Raw genomic sequence first — 21,093 nt, forward strand, 5'->3', positions numbered from 1 at the left:
CCGGAAAAGCAAGTTTTGTCTGGCAAAGGCCTGGGTCCAAGCGGCCCTTGACTGAAACCCAACGGTCACTTACGTCTCGGCGCTATGACACTGCGCGTGCGCAAGCACCTGTCAAACGCGCAGACGGAGGCCGAGAAGAAAAACGCGGGAACCACCTATCTCAGTTGGAGCAAAATGGCGCGGGAGGACGAGATGCGGGAGTTCACTCGTAGCTTCTTCGGAGGCCGCCCGGACCTTAGGTGCCCTGGTGGTTGGGTTTAGGGTTGGAAAGGGCAGGGGCGGGACGAGGACTCTGGCTTGACACGTGTCTCCGCAGCACGCTCACGCACTCCATCGTGAGGCAGAAGTTCTTGTCTCACACCGGCCGCCACCACCTGGATCCTGAGGAGAAACAGGCACTGAAGCGGCTAGTGGAGGAGGAGCTGTTAAAGATGCAGGTGTGGGCGCCGAGCCCCCGTCACGGGAGACAGGGTTTGTTCCTAAAGAGTAGTGACCTGAGGGGGGGGGTGGCAGAACACCGCCTCGATACATTTGCTCTTTTGATGCACAAACAGGTGGATGAAGCAGGTGCCAGAGAAGGGCTAGACCTTGTCAAGGAGGCTAGGAGGCCTCCCACCCCCTGCAAAGAACCAGAGAGAAAAAGGTTCTGTTTGAATTCGGAGTCAGGTTAGTGCCTTCTGCATAGTTGGTTCAAAGAGTGTTTACTGTACCAAGCAGGAGCGTCCAATCTGTGGCCCACGTGTAGCCCAGGAAGGCGGTGAATGCGGCCCAACACAAAATTGTAAATTTACTTAAAACACCATATTTTTTGTGATTATGTGTTGCAGTGTATTTAATGTGTGACCCAAGATAACTCTTCTTCCAGTGAGGCCCAGAGGTGCCAGAAGGTTGGACACCCCTGTCCTAAGACACTGGATGAGGGCGAGGCCAGTGAGTCAGGAACCAGGAAGGGTGGACTGATAGCTGTTTCCTGCATCTGTTAGAGTTTGAGGCAACCTATTCTAAGTGAACGGAAAAGGGACAGGAGGAACCTGTCCCAACCTTCTCTTCTCTCCACATTCTAGAGCCCAGCGTTGCAACCTCCAGTCCAGACCTCGTCAGCCCCCCAGCAAAGAATGGGATGGCAGCAATAGTCAGTCCAAAGCAATATTCAAAAACAGTAGAGAGCAGCGATGGGGAAGAACAGCAGAGGGACCTTACTGCAAAGATTGGATTAGAGAAGGAGGTGATGAAGGAGAGCTGTAAGGAGGAGAAAGAGAGCTCTGCTAGAACAAATAAGGTTTGGAAAGAAGAGAGCAGTGAGGAAGAGGATGGGGAAAAGAAGTCCAAGGGTAGGACTAGAAAGAAACCTGGGATAAGAGACAGGACTCAGGGGAAGGGTGGCAAAAGGCAGAGTGGAAGCAGTGAGGAGGATGGAAAAGACAAATGGAGGAAGTTGAGACCAGCTACTAAACGCACTGGAAAGTCAGCCAAAGTGGAAAGTGGTAAGACAGCCAACGGTGAGGCAAGTGACTTGGAGACAGAGGTGAGTGACACTGAGGCAGAGGGGATCCCCAAGGGCAAGAGGAAGAACTGCTCTTATAGGAAGAGCTCCAAGAGAAGCAGGACATGGAGTTCTTCTTCTTCAGTTGGCAGTCCAGAACCCAAAGGTGGGAGGGTGAGGGTGGGGTGGAAAACTACAATTAAGAACAAGCAGGCACCAGGTGAGATTTCAGCCAGTAGGAAGCAGGCCATGGAGGAGAATGAGAACAGTGAGGAGGAACCTGCCCAGAGGACAGGAAACAAAGGTGCTAAAAGCCACCAGGAAAGTGAAAAGGAGAGTGAGGAGGAGGAGACCCTTGCCAAGAAAGAGAAGACAGAGGAAGAGGAGGAGGATTGGAAACCCAGAGCTTCGAGCAACAGAGGGGAAAAGTCAGCTTTGAGCAGTGAGCAGAAAAGCAGGGCAGCGAGAGTGCTGGGAAACATGGGGGAGAGAAAGGAAGAAAAGGAAAAAGCAGACAGTGGGGATGACAGTGGAGGAAATGAAGAGCTCCTAGTGCAGAGGAAGAGCAAGGACAGGAATCAGGGGAAGGGTGGCAAAAGGCAGAGTGGAAGCAGTGAGGAAGATGGGGAAGACAGATGGAGGAAGTTGAGACCAGCTTCTAAAAGCACTGGAAAGTCAGCCAAAGTGGAAAGTGGAAAGACAGCCAATGGTGAGGCAAGTGACTCAGAGAGGGAGGTGAGTGACAGTGAGGCAGGGGTGACTCTCAAGGGGGAAAGGAAGAACCGCACTTACAGGAAGAGCTCCAAGAAATGCAGGACACGAAGCTCTTCCTCTTCTTCTTCAAATGGCAGTCCTGAACCCAAAGGCAGGAAGGTGAGGATGAAGATGGAGTGGGAGGCCACAATTAAGGGAAGAGGGAGACCCAGCTTCGAACCCAGAAGGCCTGGCCTTCAGCAGTTCTTCCCTTGCCAGGCTGGTCATCATGGTGAGGACCACCCTGCTGTGATGAGACTAAAGCGCTATATTCGGGCCTGTGGAGCCCATCGCAACTACAAGAAACTCCTGGGCTCCTGCCGCTCACGCAAGGAGCGCCTGTGTGTCCTCCGGGCAGAGCTGGAAGCTCTAGGCATGAAGGGTGAGGCCGGGTATGCTGTAGGGGCTGCAGGACAGGGCCTTGGCTGCTGGGGAGGAGAGTATCACAAGCCTCTTCTGCCCCAGGTAACCCTTCTTTAGAGAAATGTCGGGCTCTGAAGGAGCAGCGTGAGGAGGCAGCTGAGGTGGCTTCCTTGGACATTACTAACATTATCAGCTGTTCAGGTGAGGGGCTTCTTCCTACTTCCCAGGAACAGATGGCACTTGGGCTTTCTCAGACAACAAACCTACTTCTTCCCCCAGGTCGGCCACGCAGGCGCACGGCCTGGAACCCTTCAGAAGCAGCCACTCCTGAGGAACTATACCGCCGGGCCCTGGACTCAGAGGAAGAGAGGCGCCGTCCCCCACGCCCAGACTGGTCACATATGCGAGGCATTATCAGCAGTGATGGCGAGAGTAACTGAGCTCCCTCATCTATCAGGAGGGACTTAAGACATTTGTAGAAAGCACATATACATATAGCACCCCTCTCAACCAACCCCTCAAATATGTGCTTGCACTCAACAGAAGCACTTTCTTCTAAGACTCATAACCCCTAGGGACACAGTTGTTGGGATCCTACTTCTCAGCTTCACATTCTCAGTTTAAAGTGTTTACTAGGGGGGTTATTTAAGACTCAATAAAGGTGTGTTTAAATCACCTCATCAACACTAGTCTTCTACTCTTACCCCACTGTACTTTGAGCCAAGGAGGCTGGGAAGTGGCCTCTGTCCTGCCCACCCCTAGTCTGTTTCCCTTTTAATTTCCCTCAGGTTCTCCAAAGTCCGTTTTTAGATCCTGCCACCACCTAGTCTGCCTTCAGGCTCTATCAGAGGAGTATAGCTCCTATCATTGTTCCTCCAGCCTGACCAGCATGCCTCTCTGACCCTCCTGCCTAGTTGGAAGGAGCATCTGAAAAACTGGCCTTAAGAATGTGAAGCAAAAAAGAAATAACTTGGGGACAGCTGGTATTTATGTCTTTCTCTTATGAAAATAGCCACTTCTTAGTCCACAGGCCAACTCTTTCAGCATTGCAGGGGTGGGTACAGGACCTATACCTGACCCATCAGAGTACCACCTAGGCCTCTGGCAACAAATGGACCCTATGAAGTCACTTCAGGACCTTGCCAAGATTCTTGCTGTTGAGGTTTCTGGTAAGATGTAAGCCTGGAGCTACCAGGAATCGGAGCAGGAAGTAAACCTTCTAAAAATCTTTGAAGCCAAGGCCAAAAGACTGATGATCTCCTTTGAAGCTCTGAATCCAGTCATGCCTAAAGTCATTAAAATCACTGAAATTTTTAGTTACACAATGCAATAAATTCTTTTTAAATACAAGTAACACTATCACCTGCCACTGGATAGTCCTTAATACACAGCTTAGACAGAAAGGGTGAGTCCTGGGTCTGTTAGAATAATCAACAGTTTATTAAAAGCTCGCCATGGGGCTCTGTGCTAGCCCTGTAGCTGGGAGGGGCTCCCATGACTGTCCCCAGACCTGGGAGCAGTCCCTTCCAAGGTCCTTCCCTTGTTCCCCTGCCCCAGCTGATTGATCTCAATTAAAAAAAAAAAAAAAGACAAGACGGCACAGGACGTCAGACGGCAACAGGGGAATGGAAAGACCCAGGCATCCTGACCCCAAGACCCCATCCTGATTCTTCTTCCTAGGAAGGACTTCTGTTCTTCCCACCCCAGATCCCAGACTTGCTCTGCCACATCACAGGTCTGGAGGGCCTGGTGTCCCCAGTCCATGGCCCCATTGCAGGGGTAGTATAGTTCTCTGAATATAATTATGTCTAAACCCACCCTTCCCCTCCCCCAGGGGACTAGATGAATATTTGACACACACACATCTCCCTCCTTTTCCGAGGCTGTGATGGAGAGAGACCCTGGCACCATGGTGGGGAGGCAGGGACTCCTGGTCAGCCTTGAGGCATCTATGCCCAAGCTGACACTGGGCCACTGGCCAGCCCAAGAAGCTCATGAGATGAGGAGATTTGAGGAGAGCTGGAACCAACATCCTGTTCCCCACCCTTGGGTGGGCCTCAAGTTTACAGCCCTCCGGGATCAGGCTCCACCCACCCCTGCCCTTGCCCCTTCATCTGCTCATCCACCTTGCACTTCAAGAATAGAAGTGGGAGGAACCATTGAGTATATGGGAAGCAACACTGGTGCTGCGGCTTAGAGGCCCAGGCACTGCAGCAGCAGGTGGGCCCACATTGTCACTGCCACTGCCCCCCGAAGCTGCGCGTCGCAGGGGCTGGGGGCTGTTTCTTAGCAGCAGCAGGGCTCCACCACGGGGTGTCCCACTCTGTGCTGGGGGCCCCAGCCAGTTTGGGGGACCTGGGGGAGCCAGCAAAGAGGGCTGACGCCAGGCTGGTGGGGGCATGCCTGGTGGAGGAGGACCATGGCTCCAGTGTGCCCCGGAACGGGGAACAGGGCGGGAAGGCCAGGCAGGGGCAGGGGGTGGAGCAGGATAGCCCTGAGCAGCAGCCTCAGCTGGGATGCCCCCAAGAGCCATGCTGGAGAAACCCAGCCTCATGCTCTCAGCATCAAAAGCCTCGATCTCACGGGCCTGCCGCTCAAGCAAACTCCGGATTCGCTCAGAGCGCCCTGTCTGCAGAGCGAGCAGCTCCTCTTCCACCTGGGGTACCAAGAAGAGATATCAGAGTCCAGTGAAGGTGAGAGGACTGCCCTCCCCACCCTCCTGTCCTGGAGGTCAAGCCCTCTCACCCGCTGCTCCAGCAGGGCCCGCCTCAGTGCTACTCTCTGCTCCAGCTCTCGCAACTCCCTCTCGTGTTGACTCTCCGTTCGGATCTTGATCTTGCTCTGATAAGCATTGAGCAACTCCAGTTCCTGTTGCAGCTGCTGCCGAAGAGCCTGGAACTCTGCTTCTTGGGTCTCATCAAGACGCAGCTGGAGAATAGGAAGAACTAGTTTTAGGGGCCTCCTTCCCCACCCCCACAATCCTCCCCTGCCCCAGGTAGGCCTGGGCCCTAAGGTTTCAAGAAGCAGCCAGTGTCAACATCTACCAAAATAAAAGGTCGTCATACCCTGTGACACAGCAATTACACTTCCAGGAATTTATCCCCAAGGTATACTTGCACATGTGCTCGAAGGTGTTCACTGAAGCGTTGTAATAGCAAAATACTGGAAACAACCTAAATGTCCACCAATAAGGGATGGGTTAAATAAATTATGGTACATCCATACCATGGAAAATTCTATGCTGTTAAAAAATTGAGATATGTGTACTGACATGGGAAGATGTCCAAGAAATATTAGGTGGGGAAAAAATTAAAGAACAGTATTTAAATTATGATTTCATTTTTGTTAAAAAATTTTATGTAACTTTTAAAATATGCATAGGAAAAAATCTAGTACAATGAATTATTAACAAGTTACCTCTGAGAGGTAGAGCACTGGGTGGAAAAATGGCAACAAATAGCATTACTTTTTACACCATGTGTATATTTTAAGTGGCCCATTCAAGTGTTACGTGTAATCACTTTTAGAACAGCAACCTTCAAAATCCTCCAGAAGTCTGAGAAAATTGTCCTGAGGGCTACAAGCATTTTGATTTGCTCCCTCTTCGCACATTAAACTAACTCAGGCTCAAGAAAAATTATAGCCACTCTTTCCTTGGTGGTTCTTGGTAGAGTAGGCGGGCTGGCTTTGTCAAGACCTTAAGAAAATACTCGAGAGAGATAATAAAACCATTCTGCAGAATACTAACAGTGGGAGAGTTCTGAGTTTCCCAGGAACAAAAAGCCTCTTTTATGTCCACCTGCCCTCCCACTTTCACTGCCCATAACTAAGTGGGAAATAGAGGCCAACCTCCACCATGCTCACTCCCTGGACCCCAGGCCTCACCGCCTGTGAGCTGAGCATCTCCGAGATGGACTGGTCGTATTGCTCGGCTAGGATTGCCAGCTTTCGGGTCTGTTCTTCCTTGAGCCGCTTAAGGAGGCTCTTGTGCTGAGCTTTGGGCGTGGTTTCCAGCAAGTGTGCCCGCAGAGCCTTGTACTGCCGAGTCTGGATCTTACACGTCTCCTGGAACTGCTTCTTGATCTGCAGCTCCTTAGACTATGCAGTGGATGGACCGAGGGGAAACGGGGGCAGGGGAGAGGAGGAAGAGGAGGAGAAGAAGGAGGAGGAGGAAAGGAGGAGGAGAGGAGGAACAATCAGGAGAGAAAGGGAGAAGAGAGAGGAGGAAAGGAGACAGAAACAGAGACAGGGAGAGGGAGAGAAACAGAAAACATGTTAGACAGAGGGGGTGGGGGGAACTGTATACAGACAGACATGGAGAAGTGGGATTGTGTTGAGAGAGATCAGGAAGATTCTCAATGGGCAAAAGATGTAAAGAAAATAAGACAGGTTCCAAGAGCATCTTCAGAATTAGGTGGAAAATTCACGAGAAACAGCAGGAGAGTTCATGGACAGAAAACTGAGGATTTTTAGAGTACTGAGGGCATACGAAAAGTTTTGACCATGCAAAGAGAAAACACAACCTAGAGATAGAAGCATGTGAACAGATACAGAATGTGCATAAAAGGAGAAAACCAAGTCACACAACACACCCATGGAAGAGAGTAACACAGCTAAAGACAGAGAAGGCCCAGGTTTAGTACATCTGGGTGGGAAGGAGGGAAGGAGGATAAGCACCGGGCTGAGAAGTGGATAAGAAGGGGTGGCCCCATACAGGGCAAAGGTGGTGGCCAGAAAGGGCCTGACAAGTTCAATGGGCCAGCAGCTGTCACTCTGGCCAGATCTCCACATTGCAGCCAGTCCCTTATGCACTCAGCTCCCACTCCAAGCCCACAACCAATTCCATTTCCATGGCCCCCATACTCTCTGCCTGGCCCCCCAAACTCACCACCCCACTACTGTATAGCATTTCCAAACCCATCCCCCCAGCCTTCTAGGATTATGACTGATGCCAGGAGAGAAATTCAGCTCCCAGAAAGAAGGGAATCACATTGGGAACAGGTTGGGAGATAAAGCAGGGGATGAGCACAAAAGGACCTGGAAACTAAGGACTCTCTTAAGGAATCCACAAATGGGAACTGTGGGACCGAGAAGTTATGTCAAAGCTCAGAGGTCCAGACCCCCAAGCTGGTGGTGGTCATGATGCAACAAAGCTATGACGGCAGAGAGGATGAGGCTGAGGAGTGAAAGGGGTTGAGATAACGTAGATGGAGGTGAAGAGGTCATGGAACTGGGGGCCAAGGGTCTGGATCGGGGGCATACCAGGGAGGCTAGGCGGCAGGACAAAGCAGACAGAGGCAGCCTGGGCCAAAGGTACAGTTCCGCTCAGTATTTTATTTGTGTTTGTCTTTTTCTTTTTTTGGTAGGGAAAGGGGGACAGGTTGGAAGGGAGACAGAAAAACAAAATCAAAGAGAGAAAAAAAAAAACATGACTTCCCACCCACCACCACCCCTGGCCCCAGGCCTGAGTCAATGAGGGTGAGGATGAGCACACACACAGCGGGAGAACAGCAATAACTTAGGGTGGGGGAGGAGCTTCAGGAGAACACAAAGTGTAACTTGCGGGCTCCATAGGGGAGGAGGCTGCCTGTCTAGAGGTCCAAAGGGCTAAGGGGTGGGTGAGGAGGTGGGGAAGTGTACTGAGGAAGGATGGGTGAGAGGGAGGATTGGGACTGCGGAATCTTCACTGAGTAGTGGGACATAAAGTGCTCAATGCTCTAGATTTGGGCTGGTGAAGAGCTAGAGTTGGTCACCTCCAGGGAGGCAGGGCCCGGGACTGACGGGTTCGAAATCTCCGTCCAGCTAGAGTCCCTGGTGGTGGCTGGTGGGAGGCAGGGGGCCCTAGCCTGCGTTGGCTGCGTGGTAGCAGTCGGGGGATACGGCTGGGCCGTTCCCCCCGAAGCAGACCCCAGCTGGCCAGTGTGTGGATAGCCCAGGGAGGCAAATGGGAGGCCAAACCCTGGCTGGCCCGTGCCAGACGCCCATTCCAGCCCTTGCACAGGGCCCAAAACCTTGCCAATAGAGCTAGTGGGTGTCGAGCAGCGCAGGAATTACTCCGCCGAGGCCCAGGGACAGGCAGTCGGCTGCGGAAGCCATCTTTGTTGGTCTTGGGGTAGAGTGCAAACAGACCCCGATCCCCTATAGCCCCACAGCCCTGCAGGGCTCTGAAGGCCATAGGTGATAGGCGCAGGAGAGCCCGCAACCAGAGCCTAGAGATGCTCCGGCGGATCCGAGGGCCCTGCTGCCGCACCCATTTACCCCCAGCTGCCATAGCTGCCAGAGGTAGAGCCAGGCCTACCCAGGCTAAGAGCCAGGCTGCCCCAAGCCCCAGAGGGACACCCATAAGGCCTCGGCGCCAGCTAAGACCCAGGACAGCTGCCAGTGCAGTGCCCTGGGCCAGGAGTAAGAACAGACTAGGGGGCAGATGCAGTGCTGTACAAAGTAGTAGGTAGGAGGCCCCCAGGCCTACCAGTCCCACTTCAAGGGCCAGCAGTGAGGCTTGCAAGCCACCCCCACCCTGGGCCGCCAGCAGTGGGAGCAACAGCAGAAGTAGTAGGGGCAGGAGGCCAGAGGAGGACCCCACTGCAAAGGAGAGACCGGCCAGGAGGCCATGGGACAGGAGTCCAGGTAGCTGGCTAGCAGAGCTGGGCCTCAGATATGTTGGAGGGGGTTCAGGGGGGATGTCTGGTGAGGGACAACCATCTCCAGGATCCCTTGGGGTCCTAACTGGAGTCCCCTCTTCCTCTTCCTCCTCCTCCTCAGGGACTGGGGTCAGTGCTAGACCCTGGACCCAACCAAGCTCAAATTCCTCATCTAGGAGGCTCCCATCCTCCTTTGCCCACAACCTCCATGCCCCAGTCACCTCCTGGTCCACAATGTTTTTCTCCTGAGGTGCCAGGGATGGGACTCTAAGCTCCTCTATTTCTACCTCAGAAAGACCCCAAACTTCCTCATCAAAACTCCTATGTATTTGTGGACTGGGATTGGGGGTTCCTGATTCTTCTCCCAATATCCTCTGCTCCTCTGGTTCCAAGGTGGCCCCTTCCTTTCCCAGAATCCTTCTCTCCGGAACTGCTTCCTCCTCCTCTCCCAGAATTCTTTGGTCCAGGACTACCTCCTGGCCAGATAAGCAGGACTGCTCTTCTCTAGGGGTGCCTGTGCTGGGTGGTCCCAGAGCCCCAGGAATGGGGAGCGGGAGGCCCGGGGTACGCTGGCCTGCACGTACTTTGAGGCTCTTGGGCTGCTGGCGAACCTGGGCCGCATGCTTCTGCCGCAACTCTTGCTCACGCCGCTTGTTGTACTCCAGCTGGTTGCCCAGCTCTGTCTGATGCTGCAGGCGGGTGAGCTCTGCCCTTGTGCGCTGTACAGCCTGGAGCTGTCGTAGCTCCAGCTCCCGTGTGGCCTCATGCTGCCGCAGCAGCAATGCACACTCCAAGTCCTTCTGTGTCTGTTTCTTGTTCAAGTCCTAAAGCAAGAGAGAGGCAGGGCCCAGAGTGTGGTTAGGAAGCCTTATTGGTGTCAGAGAAGTAAGAGCCCTAGAATTCCTTGGCAGAGGGAGCTGAGGGTTAGGAAATGAGATGTATAGATGAGGGGCATAAAGGAGCCAAACTCCTGACTGGCCCAGGAACAGACTCCTAAAGGAACTCTGGCAGGGTCTGTCTGATGGGCACAAGATGCAAAAGTGGTGTTCAAGAAAAGCGGAGCCATAATCCAAACAAAGGCAGGGGGAAAAGACGACCACAAGTGAGTCAAACAGAAAGGGGTTTCTGAGATCCTGGAGGGGAATGGGGGACGGGGTGACCTACCTCTCGCAGCAGATCCTGGTCTAGGCTGTGACGAGCCAGCAGCATCTTGCGCTTGTACTGGCGACATTGCAGCTCAAAGTACTGGCGCTGCCGCCGTAGCAGCCCTGCCTCCTCCTCCGCCTGGCACTGCTGTAGCTGCTCCTTCTGCCGCAAAAGCCACTCAGCCTTCTCCCTCTTGGGTGTGCTGGGGTTCTCCTGGAGCTCCTAGATAAGGGCAGTGGGGAAAGCAGGATGGTCAGGTCCTGCCTTACCCTCCAGTGAGCCCTACCCACTGCTGTAGCCTACTCCACCTCCTTCAGCTGCTCCTTCCGAAGTTTATAGGTCCGTTTCTGTGCTTCCAGCAGGGCAGCCAGCTCCTTCTTCTGCTGCCCAAGGATGTGCTGCTGGAACTTACGCTCCTCAGCCTGGGCAGCTCGTGCCTCCTTCTCGCCAATAGCCTGGTGCCGCCGTGCTAGCTTTTCTGCCTCAGCCCCAAAGCCAGCCCGCTGCGCCTCAAGCTCCCGCTGTAGCCGTGCACTGTGCTCCTCACGTTCGCCCCTCAGCCGAGACTCCAGGGCTAGCAGCTGTTTCTGGTGCTGTCGTCGCATCCGCTTATAGCCACTTAGCTGCTCCCTCAGAGCTGAGTCCTGCTCATGCTCTTGGATCTGACGGCTGACCTGGGGCGGGAGAGAGGATGAGAAGAAGGGCTCAGCCCTGGTCTTCACTTTATTAACACATATAGTCTTCATTCTCTATGGAGAAAGAATATGGGTTTTAGACTCCTAGGTTTAATTTTCGTTTGATACATTCCTCACACATAATCTCTTAAACCTGCCACCTCAACTGGATAATGGGAATATAATCAGCTTCACAGGCTGATGTGACTGAATGAAACGATAAAAGGCGCTGAGCTCAGGGACTGGAGTAAAGGTAGGAATGATTCAGATTGGTTCAAAAGAGTGATCAGAGACTCAGGCCCAAGTCCCAGCTCTGCCACTTACTAACCATGTGACCTGAAGCAAGTTAAGGTTGCTAAGCCTTGGTTTCCTCATATATTAAATGGAGCCATGATATCTCTTCATAGGAGCTATGGAGACTAACTTTGATACATATGTACTAGTATCTAGGACACTCTGAACCAGTAAGTGTTGGCTTCCTTCTCCTTCAGCAAACACCGAGGACCATTATAGCCCAAGTACAGAGCCAGGATCTGGGCCATGAGATGCTGGAATAACAAGAACACAAGGCCTGGAGGTCTTCATCGAGGTTTGAGCTCAGTTCCATTGTCAAAGGGCTACGTCAGTGGACCCCAAAGTAGTCCAGCTGGCCAATACCCTGGATGTCAGACTTCTCTGCACAGTGACACAAAGAACCAAGTGTAACAGGATCTGAACAGTCTTCCTACCAAAATAACCAACTACATGCAGAGACCACAAGAACATACTAAACCAGCCAGTAGCCTCTAAGGAATGCAATCTAGGTGTTTATTTAAAAGTATGGATAAAAGACTATGTTTTAGCCCTGGCTGGCGTAGCTCAGTGGATTGAGCTCGGGCTGCGAACCAAAGCATCGCAGGTTCGATTCCCAGTCAGGGCACATGCCTGGGTTGCAGGCCATGACCCCCAGCAACCGTACATTGATGTTTCTCTCTCTCTCTCTATCTCCCTCCCTCCCCTCTCTAAAAATAAATAAAATCTTTAAAAAAAAAAAAGACTACGTTTTATAAAAAGTCTACCCATTTTTCCCTGTCAAGTGAGAAAAACACTGCTATGACTTAATTTTAGGAAAGGACCAAGGTCCTGCTTACAGAATTGAGAACCATTAAAGGTGCCTGGGCAAGTGACTTGGGCAAGCAAGCCCTCTGAGTCATGGCTGCCTCATCTCTCAAATGGGATCTTATCCTCTCCCTCCCAGATGAGCTTGAAGGATTAAATACAGTCATATGTGTGGGCCTGAGAACCAGTCAGTGGTATGAGGCAGACACCTGAACACCACTCCTGCCCTCCACAAGCACAGAAGCCAGCACACCTGTCATAATGCTGTTCAGGAGCAGCATAGTACAGGGATATAAAGCACTGGTTGGCCAGGAGTCTGGGGAGGCACCACAGCGGATACTACTTAAGCCCAGCCATGAAAGTGGAATAAGAGTTTGCCAAACTAGGAACACCCAATGTTGGAGATCTGTGATTTCCAGGACATTGGCTGCACTGAGTAGCATGACCAAAACAGTCTGCTGGAAGAAGACAGAGTCAAAGTGAGGAGAAAAAACCATGTGAGGAGAAGGTGAGAGATAGCAACCAAAAGTGAGGGTGGGACGTGGACTTACTTGCGTGCCACAAGCAGAAAATGATTTCTGGACTTAAGGTAATTGGGACTTCTAGGGCAAGGGAAGATGGCTACACTTACCAGGGAGGCAGTACGGATGGTGGCAAAGTGGTCCCGGTTGCGGCAGTAGGCTCGGCGGCGGGCGGAAGAGGTGGTAGAGGTGGGAGCTGGGGCTGCAGGTGGCTGGAGAGGGCCCGGGGTCAGCTCTGGCTGGTAGGGGTCATCATACAGGTTGTCAGAGCCCTAGAGGGAAAAGTGGAAAGGATGCCCCAGGCTCAGAGGCCAATGGGCCAAAGGGAGTCCCCTGGAGACTCAGTCAGATTCAGAGAGGCAGTCATGCTTGGGAGGGAGAACCTGGGCAGGAAGACTGGGGCTGGGCCTTGCCATTGTCAGGTCTATTCAGGGCGAGCTGCATACCGGCAACCGGTGGATAATGGAACTATGTGAAGTGACTGTGTGCTCTCCCTCCTGCATCATGGCCATCTCCCGGGCTTCAGGGCCTTCCTCCTCCTCTTCCTCTTCCTCTTCCTCTTCCTCCTCCTCCTCATTGTCCGAGGCATCTGCTAGGCTGTTGACTGAGCTGCTCTGACTGGAGGCGCTGATGGACATACTGGGTACTGAGTGGCTACTCTCTAGACTAGTCAGCGTCCCAGCCCGGTGCATGTAGGGCTCCGTCTCCTGTAGACAGGGCACAGGCTGTTGGGCAGGGAAGGGGAAGTACAAAGGGTATATACATGGAGGTAGCACAAGGAGACAGTGGGTATGAGGAAGAGTGGAGAAGGGAGGGGTCAGACAGCTGCTAGGAGTCAAGTACAACATGGTAGTAAAGGGTGGCAGGACAAGCTGGGTCACCTCCTCCTCCTCTGGGGCCTCGGCACCAGGGCCATTGGGTGCCTCTTGGAACAGTATCTTCTTCATCTTGCGGTACTGCAGGTTGTCTAGCTCCCGCACAGCATCCTTGGTCCTCTGAATTAGGTCCATAATGACTGTGGGTGGCCGCTCCCGGAGCACAAATCGGTGCTGGGGAAAGAGAATACTGAAGTCTGCTGCCAAGCACCCCCCGACCTTCAGCATCCTGCGGGTGTTGGCATTTCTCTAGCCTGAGGCAACTCCCTTGAGGCCCATGCCCAGCATGAGCTGATGCTGGCCTTGTCCCAACCTCTCCTCCCACATTAATTTTCACCACCCAATCTCTACTGTCCAGTCTGTTGTTCCTGAAACAACAGTCAGCTATGGCTGACAGACAAGAACAGTTAGATCTGGATTCTAATCCAGGGCTTCTATCAAAGTGCTGCATGGCCTGGGCATGGCACTGGGCCTCCCTGGGCCTCATAAGGTATCTCACAATTATAAACCCCCTGTCAAGCTAGACAATCTACATCTGTTCCCAACTAGAGTTCTTAAGGCCCCCATGGATCTGTGAAGGGAATGGGGGCTCCTTTACTTTTGATAACTCAAAAAACATCTAAGGGAAATCATACGTTTACCCATGACAAGGCTACACAGGCTTTTGGCTCGATTTACATCAGATCAGTGTGGTAACCCTGGTAATTGCATGCTGACCAGATTCTCTGGCTGGCAATTATATACATCTTTGGTTAATAAAAGATGGGAAAACAAATGATTACTTAGTGAATAAACAGGCAGCCTGGCAGACAAAACCTAGTAAAACACAGAATCCACGGGGTGTAGGGATAGGGATGAGAATTCATAAATTAAGTTCTTGGTGGAGAAAGAATTGGAAATCACTATTTTCATTGAGGGCTTCATTGTGGCTCTGACACGCCACAGTTCTAGCAGAATGCTAGGCCAGTGAGTCCTCACCTTCAGAAGAACCTCTGAGGTTGGTCTGTCTTGAGGGATTTTCTGAAGACAGGAGTCGACAAAATTCCGGAAGTACTCAGACCTAGTAGTCACAGGAAGGAGAGGGAAGGCTTAGGAAGGCATAGCCAGGCAGCCTTAACCTGTGGCCTAACCCCTGGGCCCAGGAATCCAATTCTTTACCAGTGTCCTGACTGGAGCACAGGGGACTCGTTCTGTGCAATGTGGTATAAGGCACTCATCGCATTCATGTTAAACAGCGGTGGTTTCCGTTCCGCTATAGAGAAAGGTCAGGTAGGAGAAAGAGAGAGGGGGTAGGTAGTTAAAGGAGACTGGAATGGAAATCAGAAGACCTGGGTTCACACTCTAGCTCCCCCATTCAGTTTTTATCACATTGAAAGAAAACATGCTTGTTTCTCCAACTTGAATGCAAGTTCCATGAAGACAAGAGCCTCATTCACTCCTATATCCCTAGAATATACTAGCACGGCACACACAGGACACAGTGAGTGCTCAAAAAAGGTGTAGGACTAGAATATTAGACAGGAAGGGATGAATGCTATGAAATCTTTATGTTTGAGAACTGGCGGGATTTGACAGCTGTCTGTATTGGGGATCAAGGGCAGAGTCAAAATGGACAAAAGCTTGGAGACCTCGAAGGATGGTATGGTTTAGAGATAGGAAGAGAAAGAGAATGTAAAGAAGATGAGGAAACAGACAGGATGTCTTTACCCAGCTCGATGCAGGTTATCCCCAAGGACCAGACATCCACCTTGCCATCATACTGCCCTTCATCCATTGCCAGGATCACCTCCGGAGCCATCCTGAGAGAATGGTCAGGAGAAAGAGGATAACTTAACTACCTGTCCAGACCCTGCCAACTCCTGCTCCCAACATCATGGGAGCTCTCTCCACTCACCACCACTCCCACTCACCAGTACGGGGTGCCCACAAAGGAGTTGGCAGGTGCCATGATGGATGCGGAGCCGAAGTCCCCCAGCTTCACCAAGCCTGGCTCTGATAGCAGGATGTTTCCAGCCTTCACATCCCTGCCAGAGAAGCAAAGCACAGGAATCAGATATGCATCTCAGAAAGGCTGGGCAGGGGCTTTAGTACCAAGTTTCAAAGAAGGCTGTAGCCTAGCTGAATGAAGAGTGGTGTAGACAGCACCCTCCTCCCTCCCAGCCATCATCAGTGCTGCTTGTACCTATGGATCATGTTGTGGGAATGCAGATAAGCCAGGCCCTGGAGGGCCCCGTGGGTCACAGCTGCAATCTCCACCTCCTGAAGGGGCTTCTTATGCACTGAGGAGTGAGGGAAAAACATCAAACTGAGGGAGCTCAAAGGTGTGCCTGGAACAAGCTCCCCTTAATCTTTCCCCTACAGCTTCTCTCTTCTTCTCCCTTCTCCCACATGCTGGACAAAGTTACTTACCTTCTAGAAGGTCAGAAGCTGAGCCCAGGCAATACTCCATCACCAACTAAGGAAGGGTCAAGGGTCAGAGATCAGTAGAGTTGGTCACCCCGGCCCATCTCCCTTGGGCAGAGATGCAAAACAGAGAGCTGCCTTGCTATCCTTCACTGACACAATGCCCGGAGGGTAACAACAGGGAAGAAGGGCAACTGAGAAACTGACCCTAGAGTCAGGGTCTCTCCCACCTGAATCCCTTCAAAGTCCCATCCAATCTCTGTCTCCTCCAACCCTTTCCAACAGCTAATAGTCTGTGTCACTCTTCACACCAGTCTAGACAGACACTGTTGCCCATGGCTTTGTGAGAACTAAAGAGGATGGGAGAGACTTCCTTTTCCCCAAATTCCCAACACCAGCACTCCGAACGGGGCCCACCTGAGAGACTAGACCAGGATAAGGATGGGCCTGAGTTGGGGGACAAACATCAGGCCAGAGTCAGGGGCTAGCTCACCCAAGCCGTGTGTTCCCTCAGGTAACAGCCCCGGTACTGAATGGTATTGGGATGCCGGAGCTTCTGTAGGAACCGAACCTCCTTGATAATGTCTTGCCACTTCTGGGAGGCGGTCAAGGAGAGAAGAGGCTTACTCAGCTACATCTTAAGATTGGGGTTTCCTGCCCCCACCCAGTCTTGTTAAGCCTAACCCACCTCATTTGACTGCTTCCCACTGTAGGACATCTTCTTGATGGCCACCACTTCATTATTCCGGACATCCCGGGCCTAGAGGACCAGACCAGAAGGTGGGTGAAGGCACCAGTAAGAACTGGGCAGTGGGAAGACTTGCTGGCACAGTAGGAGAAAGCAGGAAAGGCTGGTGTAGTGGAATATTATAGAGGACTGTTTGGAAGTCCACAGGAAGAAGAATGCAGTCCCCATCCCTACCCCACCCTCCCAAGCTTCAACTCACAAAGTACACAGCTCCAAAGCTGCCATGGCCAATTTCCCGAAGGTCGGAGAAGAGCTTTTCCGGGTCATCTTTGAAAAAAAGCTCAGCCACATCAGGGTCCTTCAGGCTCCCGGCCCGGCCCCCAGCTGGCATGGTGGCCCCTGAGGGCCCTGAGAGTGGGGCCTGACCTGGAGAATGAAAATGGGACCCTTAGTGCAAGGATGGGGCTCTCAGAGAGAGGAAGGGGCCCCTCAAGTTTATCTTTTCCTTCCCTAGTTCCCTGATGAGGGAGAGGCACTGCTGAGGAAGGGTGTGGGGGGGGGGGTTAGGAACAATATCAAAGCTCCAAAAAATGAAGTTGCCCTGGCAACCAGAGCACGGGGCCGGGCCAGAGTCCCTGGAGTCCCTAAAACTGCTAAGATGACTGGGAACTAGGCATCCTCACCAACCCCCTCAGCCCTTAACAAGTTCCATTTCCCTACAACCCTTACTTCTCTCCTCAAGAATAAAAGATTTTGCCTCCCAGCCAGAAGCCCAAATCCCAAAGGGTCCTGTCTCACAAGTCCCATACTCCAAATGTTTCCAGGCACCTTCTGATTCCCCTTGGTGTTGCAGCCCCCCCTCCTCCCTCAACCTCTCACACCCTGGAAGAGAGCAGGAAATAGCCAGGCCGGAGGTAGTGGAAATCCGGCCATTGTTAGAAGTGGGTACTGGCCCAGAAGGGCCAGAAGGCTCATTCTCAAAAAGCGGCTAGGGACACTGGCAGAGAAGAGATCTAGAATGGGAAGGACAGGGCTAGAAATGGCATCTGGCTTTTGGGGGCCTCCCTGTGACCTGAGCTGTCTTATTTGTCCATTCCAATTGCCTAGGCATCACACACAGGTATAGAACATTTGCGGTATACCAATAACATTTATTAAGCACGTGTAGCAACACCTTAGATGTATCACCTCTCATTCAGTCCTCACCACAACCTTATGAGGTTATTACTATTACCCCTATTTTGCAGACGAGTAAACAGGCTCAGTAAACAGGCTCAGAAAGGGTGACTTTCCCAAAACTGGTCCTCTACCACTGTGCATTTAAAACAGCCCTATGAAGTAAGCAGGGCAGGATCACGACACCATTTCATAGACAAGATCACTGAGGCATAGAAAGGAAAGAGGACTTCTCCAAGGTCAGAGAAGAGGACTTTCTCCTCCCCAGTAAGGCATGTGTGCTCATTACTCTCTCAGCAACTCACTACAAGCTCAGCTCCCTCCTGCCGGGAGCTTCCCCTGACCACTCCAGTGCTTAGAGAGAGCTCCAAGAGCACCCACCCAAACACCCAGAGAGCGCTCCTTCATCAAAGTCAAGACCCCCAAGGGGATCCTAGGTGACTCCTGACTAAGCACTTGTTGGAATTCAGGCATAAAGAAGCCTTCAGAAGAGCTGGACTCCCAGGGCAGAGTTCTAGCCCTCTAAGAGAGCCTAACAATTTAGCATGTAATTATATTTTGTCATGCATTGTTTCCTATTGTGTTGTTAATTTTGCCTCCTCAGCCCAACTGGAAGCTGGAGGACAAGGAGCAAGCCCAGCTTTCTCGAGTGGGCCCCCAGGGTGCACAGGGCTCAGAATAGCCTGGGAGATTGATTGATTGCCCTCAGCAGCTCCAAGGCTGCTCAAAGCAGGCCCCTTTCTCCATTCTCCTGTCAGCAACCCTGCCAAGCACCCCTCATCCCCACCACATACCCGCACACAAAAGCAGGTGCTCAAAACTTGCCAAAGTAATCTTCTTGACCTCTTTACCAGCTCCCAACCAAGAATGCCAACACAGAACCCTAGGCCACATCACATGAGGCCTCTTCCTCAAATAACACTGAACATTTGAGCAACTACCAAGGTCTGTCCTAAATCATAACCACCTTCTAAAATGGACAATGTTATCTCCATTCTGCAAATGAGGAAATCCAAGTGTGTCTGTCTCTATACTACCAGTAGTACATTTCATCCTCAATGTACAGCAACAGGGCTTTGAGTAATATCATTATACTTCGCCCTCTCTTCAGTGAAAAGAATTACAGCATAGGTCTGTTGTGAAATTTTTTTCCCAAAGATTTTCTTTATTTTTTAGACAGACAGGGAAAGATGGAGAAAGAGAGGAACAGAGACATTAATGTGTGGCTGCCTTCCACATGCCTCCCCACTGGGGACGGGGCCTGCAACACAGGCATGTGCCCTGAATGGGAATCGAACTGGCAACCTTTTAGTTTGCAAGCCGGTGCTCAATCCACTAAGCCACACCAGCCAGGGCTCCGTTGTGAAATTTTTAATGAGATCTCATATTTAGGAACACTATACACTCAGCATATGGATTTTTCCCTACCTGCCTCTAGGATCACCACAACAAGGCTTTAATACTTTGGGGATCACTCTACCCCAGCAGCTTGGCTTTAACACCACTGTGGCTATAATCTGTCAGAAGAGAGAGCCCTCTCAAGGAACCCAGGCCAAAGACTGGGATCACAATAAAGATGAAGGTCATGGTGAAGAGAAAAATCCATGAGGCAGAAGGTAGAAGCCAGAGCTCCTGAGTACAGCTCTCCTAAAAAGGAAGCTCTTCTTCCTCCCATTCTTAAATCTTACCCCAATTCAAATCCTGATTCTGTCCCTGAGTGACCTTGGGCCACCTCTCTGGGCCTTAATATTTTCAACTGCAAAATGGGAAGATAGCAATAAAAGGGTGAAGGGAGGGTCACATGAGAAAATAGATGGAAAGCACTTTGTAAATGATAGATTGCTTGACAAAGAGATTATTTATATGATCACAGACAAGAAGCTGGAAGGTAACTAATGTAACTGGGGGAAAATACTGCCAGGCACCCCCAAACACAAATGCACACACACATTTCCCTGAAAGGACAAGAAACCCAACCAGACCATGCCTAAAAAACAGATAAACAGACCTACCATAGAGGTCAGAGGCACGCAAATCAACACTCCAGAACAATCAGTTAAAAGGGTTATAATCATGAGAAAAAGGTAGCTGTGGGGGGCAAAGTGAACAGGGGAGATCAGAAGGTGCAAACCCACCTGATTAGCTCAGGCACCTAGGGCGTGACGCTCGGTGACATCAGAAACCCTGTCATCTGAGGTGCCCCATCAAACAGATATAATGAAGGGAAGAGGAAGGGGAAGAGGGTGGCAGCTGAAGGCAAGGCTAGCCAGAGGCTGACCACTGGCCCAGCTGGGCTTCCCCATCCTGAGGTAAGGGCCTACCTAGGCCCAGCTTCTGAGAAATGAGCACCCTTTCTTATCAATGCTAGACACAGGGACCCTCGTCCCTGCTCCCCGTGTCTCACCTGGTAGGGGTCACTATGGTGCCCCAGCGCTTCCGACTCCTCCTGAGGTCCTCCAGCGGCTCTGCCAAGCTGGGAGAGGGGCAAGGAGGTCTTTCCCCTTGCCACCTCTTCCTCGTCTTTCTCCCTTCCTGAGGGGCGGGCCCGGGAAGCCTCCCCTGGAGGGGAGGGGGTGACAACCTGATCTGACCTCGCGGTCCAGTCCTCCCCCTCGAGGGCGACAGTTGCTGAGTCCCGGGTTTCTGATTGTGGGATCTGAACCCCAGATATTTCAACGGGGGAGGCTCAACCTGGTATTTGAACGCGTGGGGAATGAACCCCGGATACTGGTGCACGCGGGGCCCTGAACCCCAGATATTTGAAACCCTATAAAACAAGAGCCCCAGGTTTACAGAGATTGGGACCCGAGTCCAGAATATCTCAATCTTTGGGGCTGACACCCGGATATTTGAGAGGCGAGGGGTCAAGCCCAGAAATTTGGGACCGAAGGGCCAGAGCCCCAGGTGTCCGGCCACCGACAGGGCGCCCACCCCTAGGACGTCCGGCCAAACGGTTCCTCTCACGTCAGGGTCTGAGGGTGACAGCCCCCACTCCCTCCCCGGCCTCCTCCCCTTCTCTTTCTCTCTCCTAGAGGTGGCTGAAAGATTGCAGGTAAGGGCAGTCCCGGCGCCCTCTCCCTCTCCTCTTCAGCCTCAGCTTCTCGCCGCACCACAACCCGGGTCTCGTCCGGGTCTCCCTCTCCCTCTTCCTCCCAATTCCAAGATGGAGACCGGGCGGGAGCGCGCAGGCGCTGTAGGGACGCCTGGCCAAAGTGGGTGGGGCTCCAAAAGAGACAGCCCCGCCCCTCTCTCCTTACAGCCGCCGCGGCGAA

At 52.1% G+C, this 21,093-nt stretch overlaps 2 protein-coding genes across 7 annotated transcripts; one reads left to right on the forward strand and one right to left on the reverse strand.

The window, feature by feature from the left end:
- The first annotated feature begins 68 nt into the window (after nt 1–68).
- Nucleotides 69–3,279, forward strand: HIRIP3 (HIRA interacting protein 3). 2 transcript variants are annotated; one of them, XM_036021244.1, is made up of 7 exons: nt 69–239; nt 317–437; nt 555–666; nt 1,065–2,356; nt 2,441–2,618; nt 2,702–2,800; nt 2,879–3,279. In XM_036021244.1, the coding sequence occupies exons 1-7, from the start codon at nt 85–87 to the stop codon at nt 3,037–3,039; spliced, it is 2,118 nt and encodes a 705-aa protein (XP_035877137.1). In that variant the 5' UTR covers nt 69–84; the 3' UTR covers nt 3,040–3,279. The 2 variants fall into 2 exon arrangements, with proteins under 2 accessions (XP_035877137.1, XP_028384678.2); XM_028528877.2 differs by having other exon boundaries at nt 2,456–2,618.
- Nucleotides 3,280–4,016: 737 nt separating this feature from the next.
- On the reverse strand, nt 4,017–21,013 carry TAOK2 (TAO kinase 2). 5 transcript variants are annotated; one of them, XM_028513547.2, is made up of 19 exons: nt 20,226–21,001; nt 16,905–17,071; nt 16,646–16,717; nt 16,451–16,552; nt 15,964–16,009; nt 15,737–15,833; nt 15,465–15,578; nt 15,262–15,353; nt 14,713–14,806; nt 14,533–14,614; nt 13,561–13,728; nt 13,126–13,386; nt 12,790–12,951; nt 10,695–11,060; nt 10,405–10,608; nt 9,825–10,064; nt 6,485–6,697; nt 5,345–5,527; nt 4,017–5,255 (listed from the first exon to the last, which is right to left on the reverse strand). In XM_028513547.2, the coding sequence occupies exons 2-19, from the start codon at nt 17,034–17,036 to the stop codon at nt 4,734–4,736; spliced, it is 3,150 nt and encodes a 1,049-aa protein (XP_028369348.1). In that variant the 5' UTR covers nt 17,037–17,071; nt 20,226–21,001; the 3' UTR covers nt 4,017–4,733. The 5 variants fall into 5 exon arrangements, with proteins under 5 accessions (XP_028369348.1, XP_028369342.1, XP_035877136.1 ...); XM_028513541.2 differs by having other exon boundaries at nt 13,126–13,404; XM_036021243.1 differs by lacking the exon at nt 4,017–5,255 and adding an exon at nt 5,665–5,772 and having other exon boundaries at nt 5,389–5,527; nt 13,126–13,404.
- Nucleotides 21,014–21,093: the final 80 nt, after the last annotated feature.

Source organism: Phyllostomus discolor, chromosome 3 (assembly GCF_004126475.2).
Source record: "Phyllostomus discolor isolate MPI-MPIP mPhyDis1 chromosome 3, mPhyDis1.pri.v3, whole genome shotgun sequence".
Lineage (NCBI taxonomy): Eukaryota > Metazoa > Chordata > Mammalia > Chiroptera > Phyllostomidae > Phyllostomus > Phyllostomus discolor.

Coding starts and splice junctions, on each gene's coding strand:
- HIRIP3 (XM_036021244.1), top strand. CDS start 85: ATGACACTGCGCGTGCGCAAGCACCTGTCAAACGCGCAGACGGAGGCC. Junction 438..554: donor AGGAGCTGTTAAAGATGCAG/GTGTGGGCGCCG, acceptor ATGCACAAACAG/GTGGATGAAGCAGGTGCCAG. Junction 2,357..2,440: donor CTGAACCCAAAGGCAGGAAG/GTGAGGATGAAG, acceptor GGCCTTCAGCAG/TTCTTCCCTTGCCAGGCTGG.
- TAOK2 (XM_036021242.1), bottom strand. CDS start 17,036: ATGCCAGCTGGGGGCCGGGCCGGGAGCCTGAAGGACCCTGATGTGGCT. Junction 15,834..15,963: donor AGCTTCTGACCTTCTAGAAG/GTAAGTAACTTT, acceptor CTCACTCCTCAG/TGCATAAGAAGCCCCTTCAG. Junction 15,354..15,464: donor TTTGTGGGCACCCCGTACTG/GTGAGTGGGAGT, acceptor CCATTCTCTCAG/GATGGCTCCGGAGGTGATCC.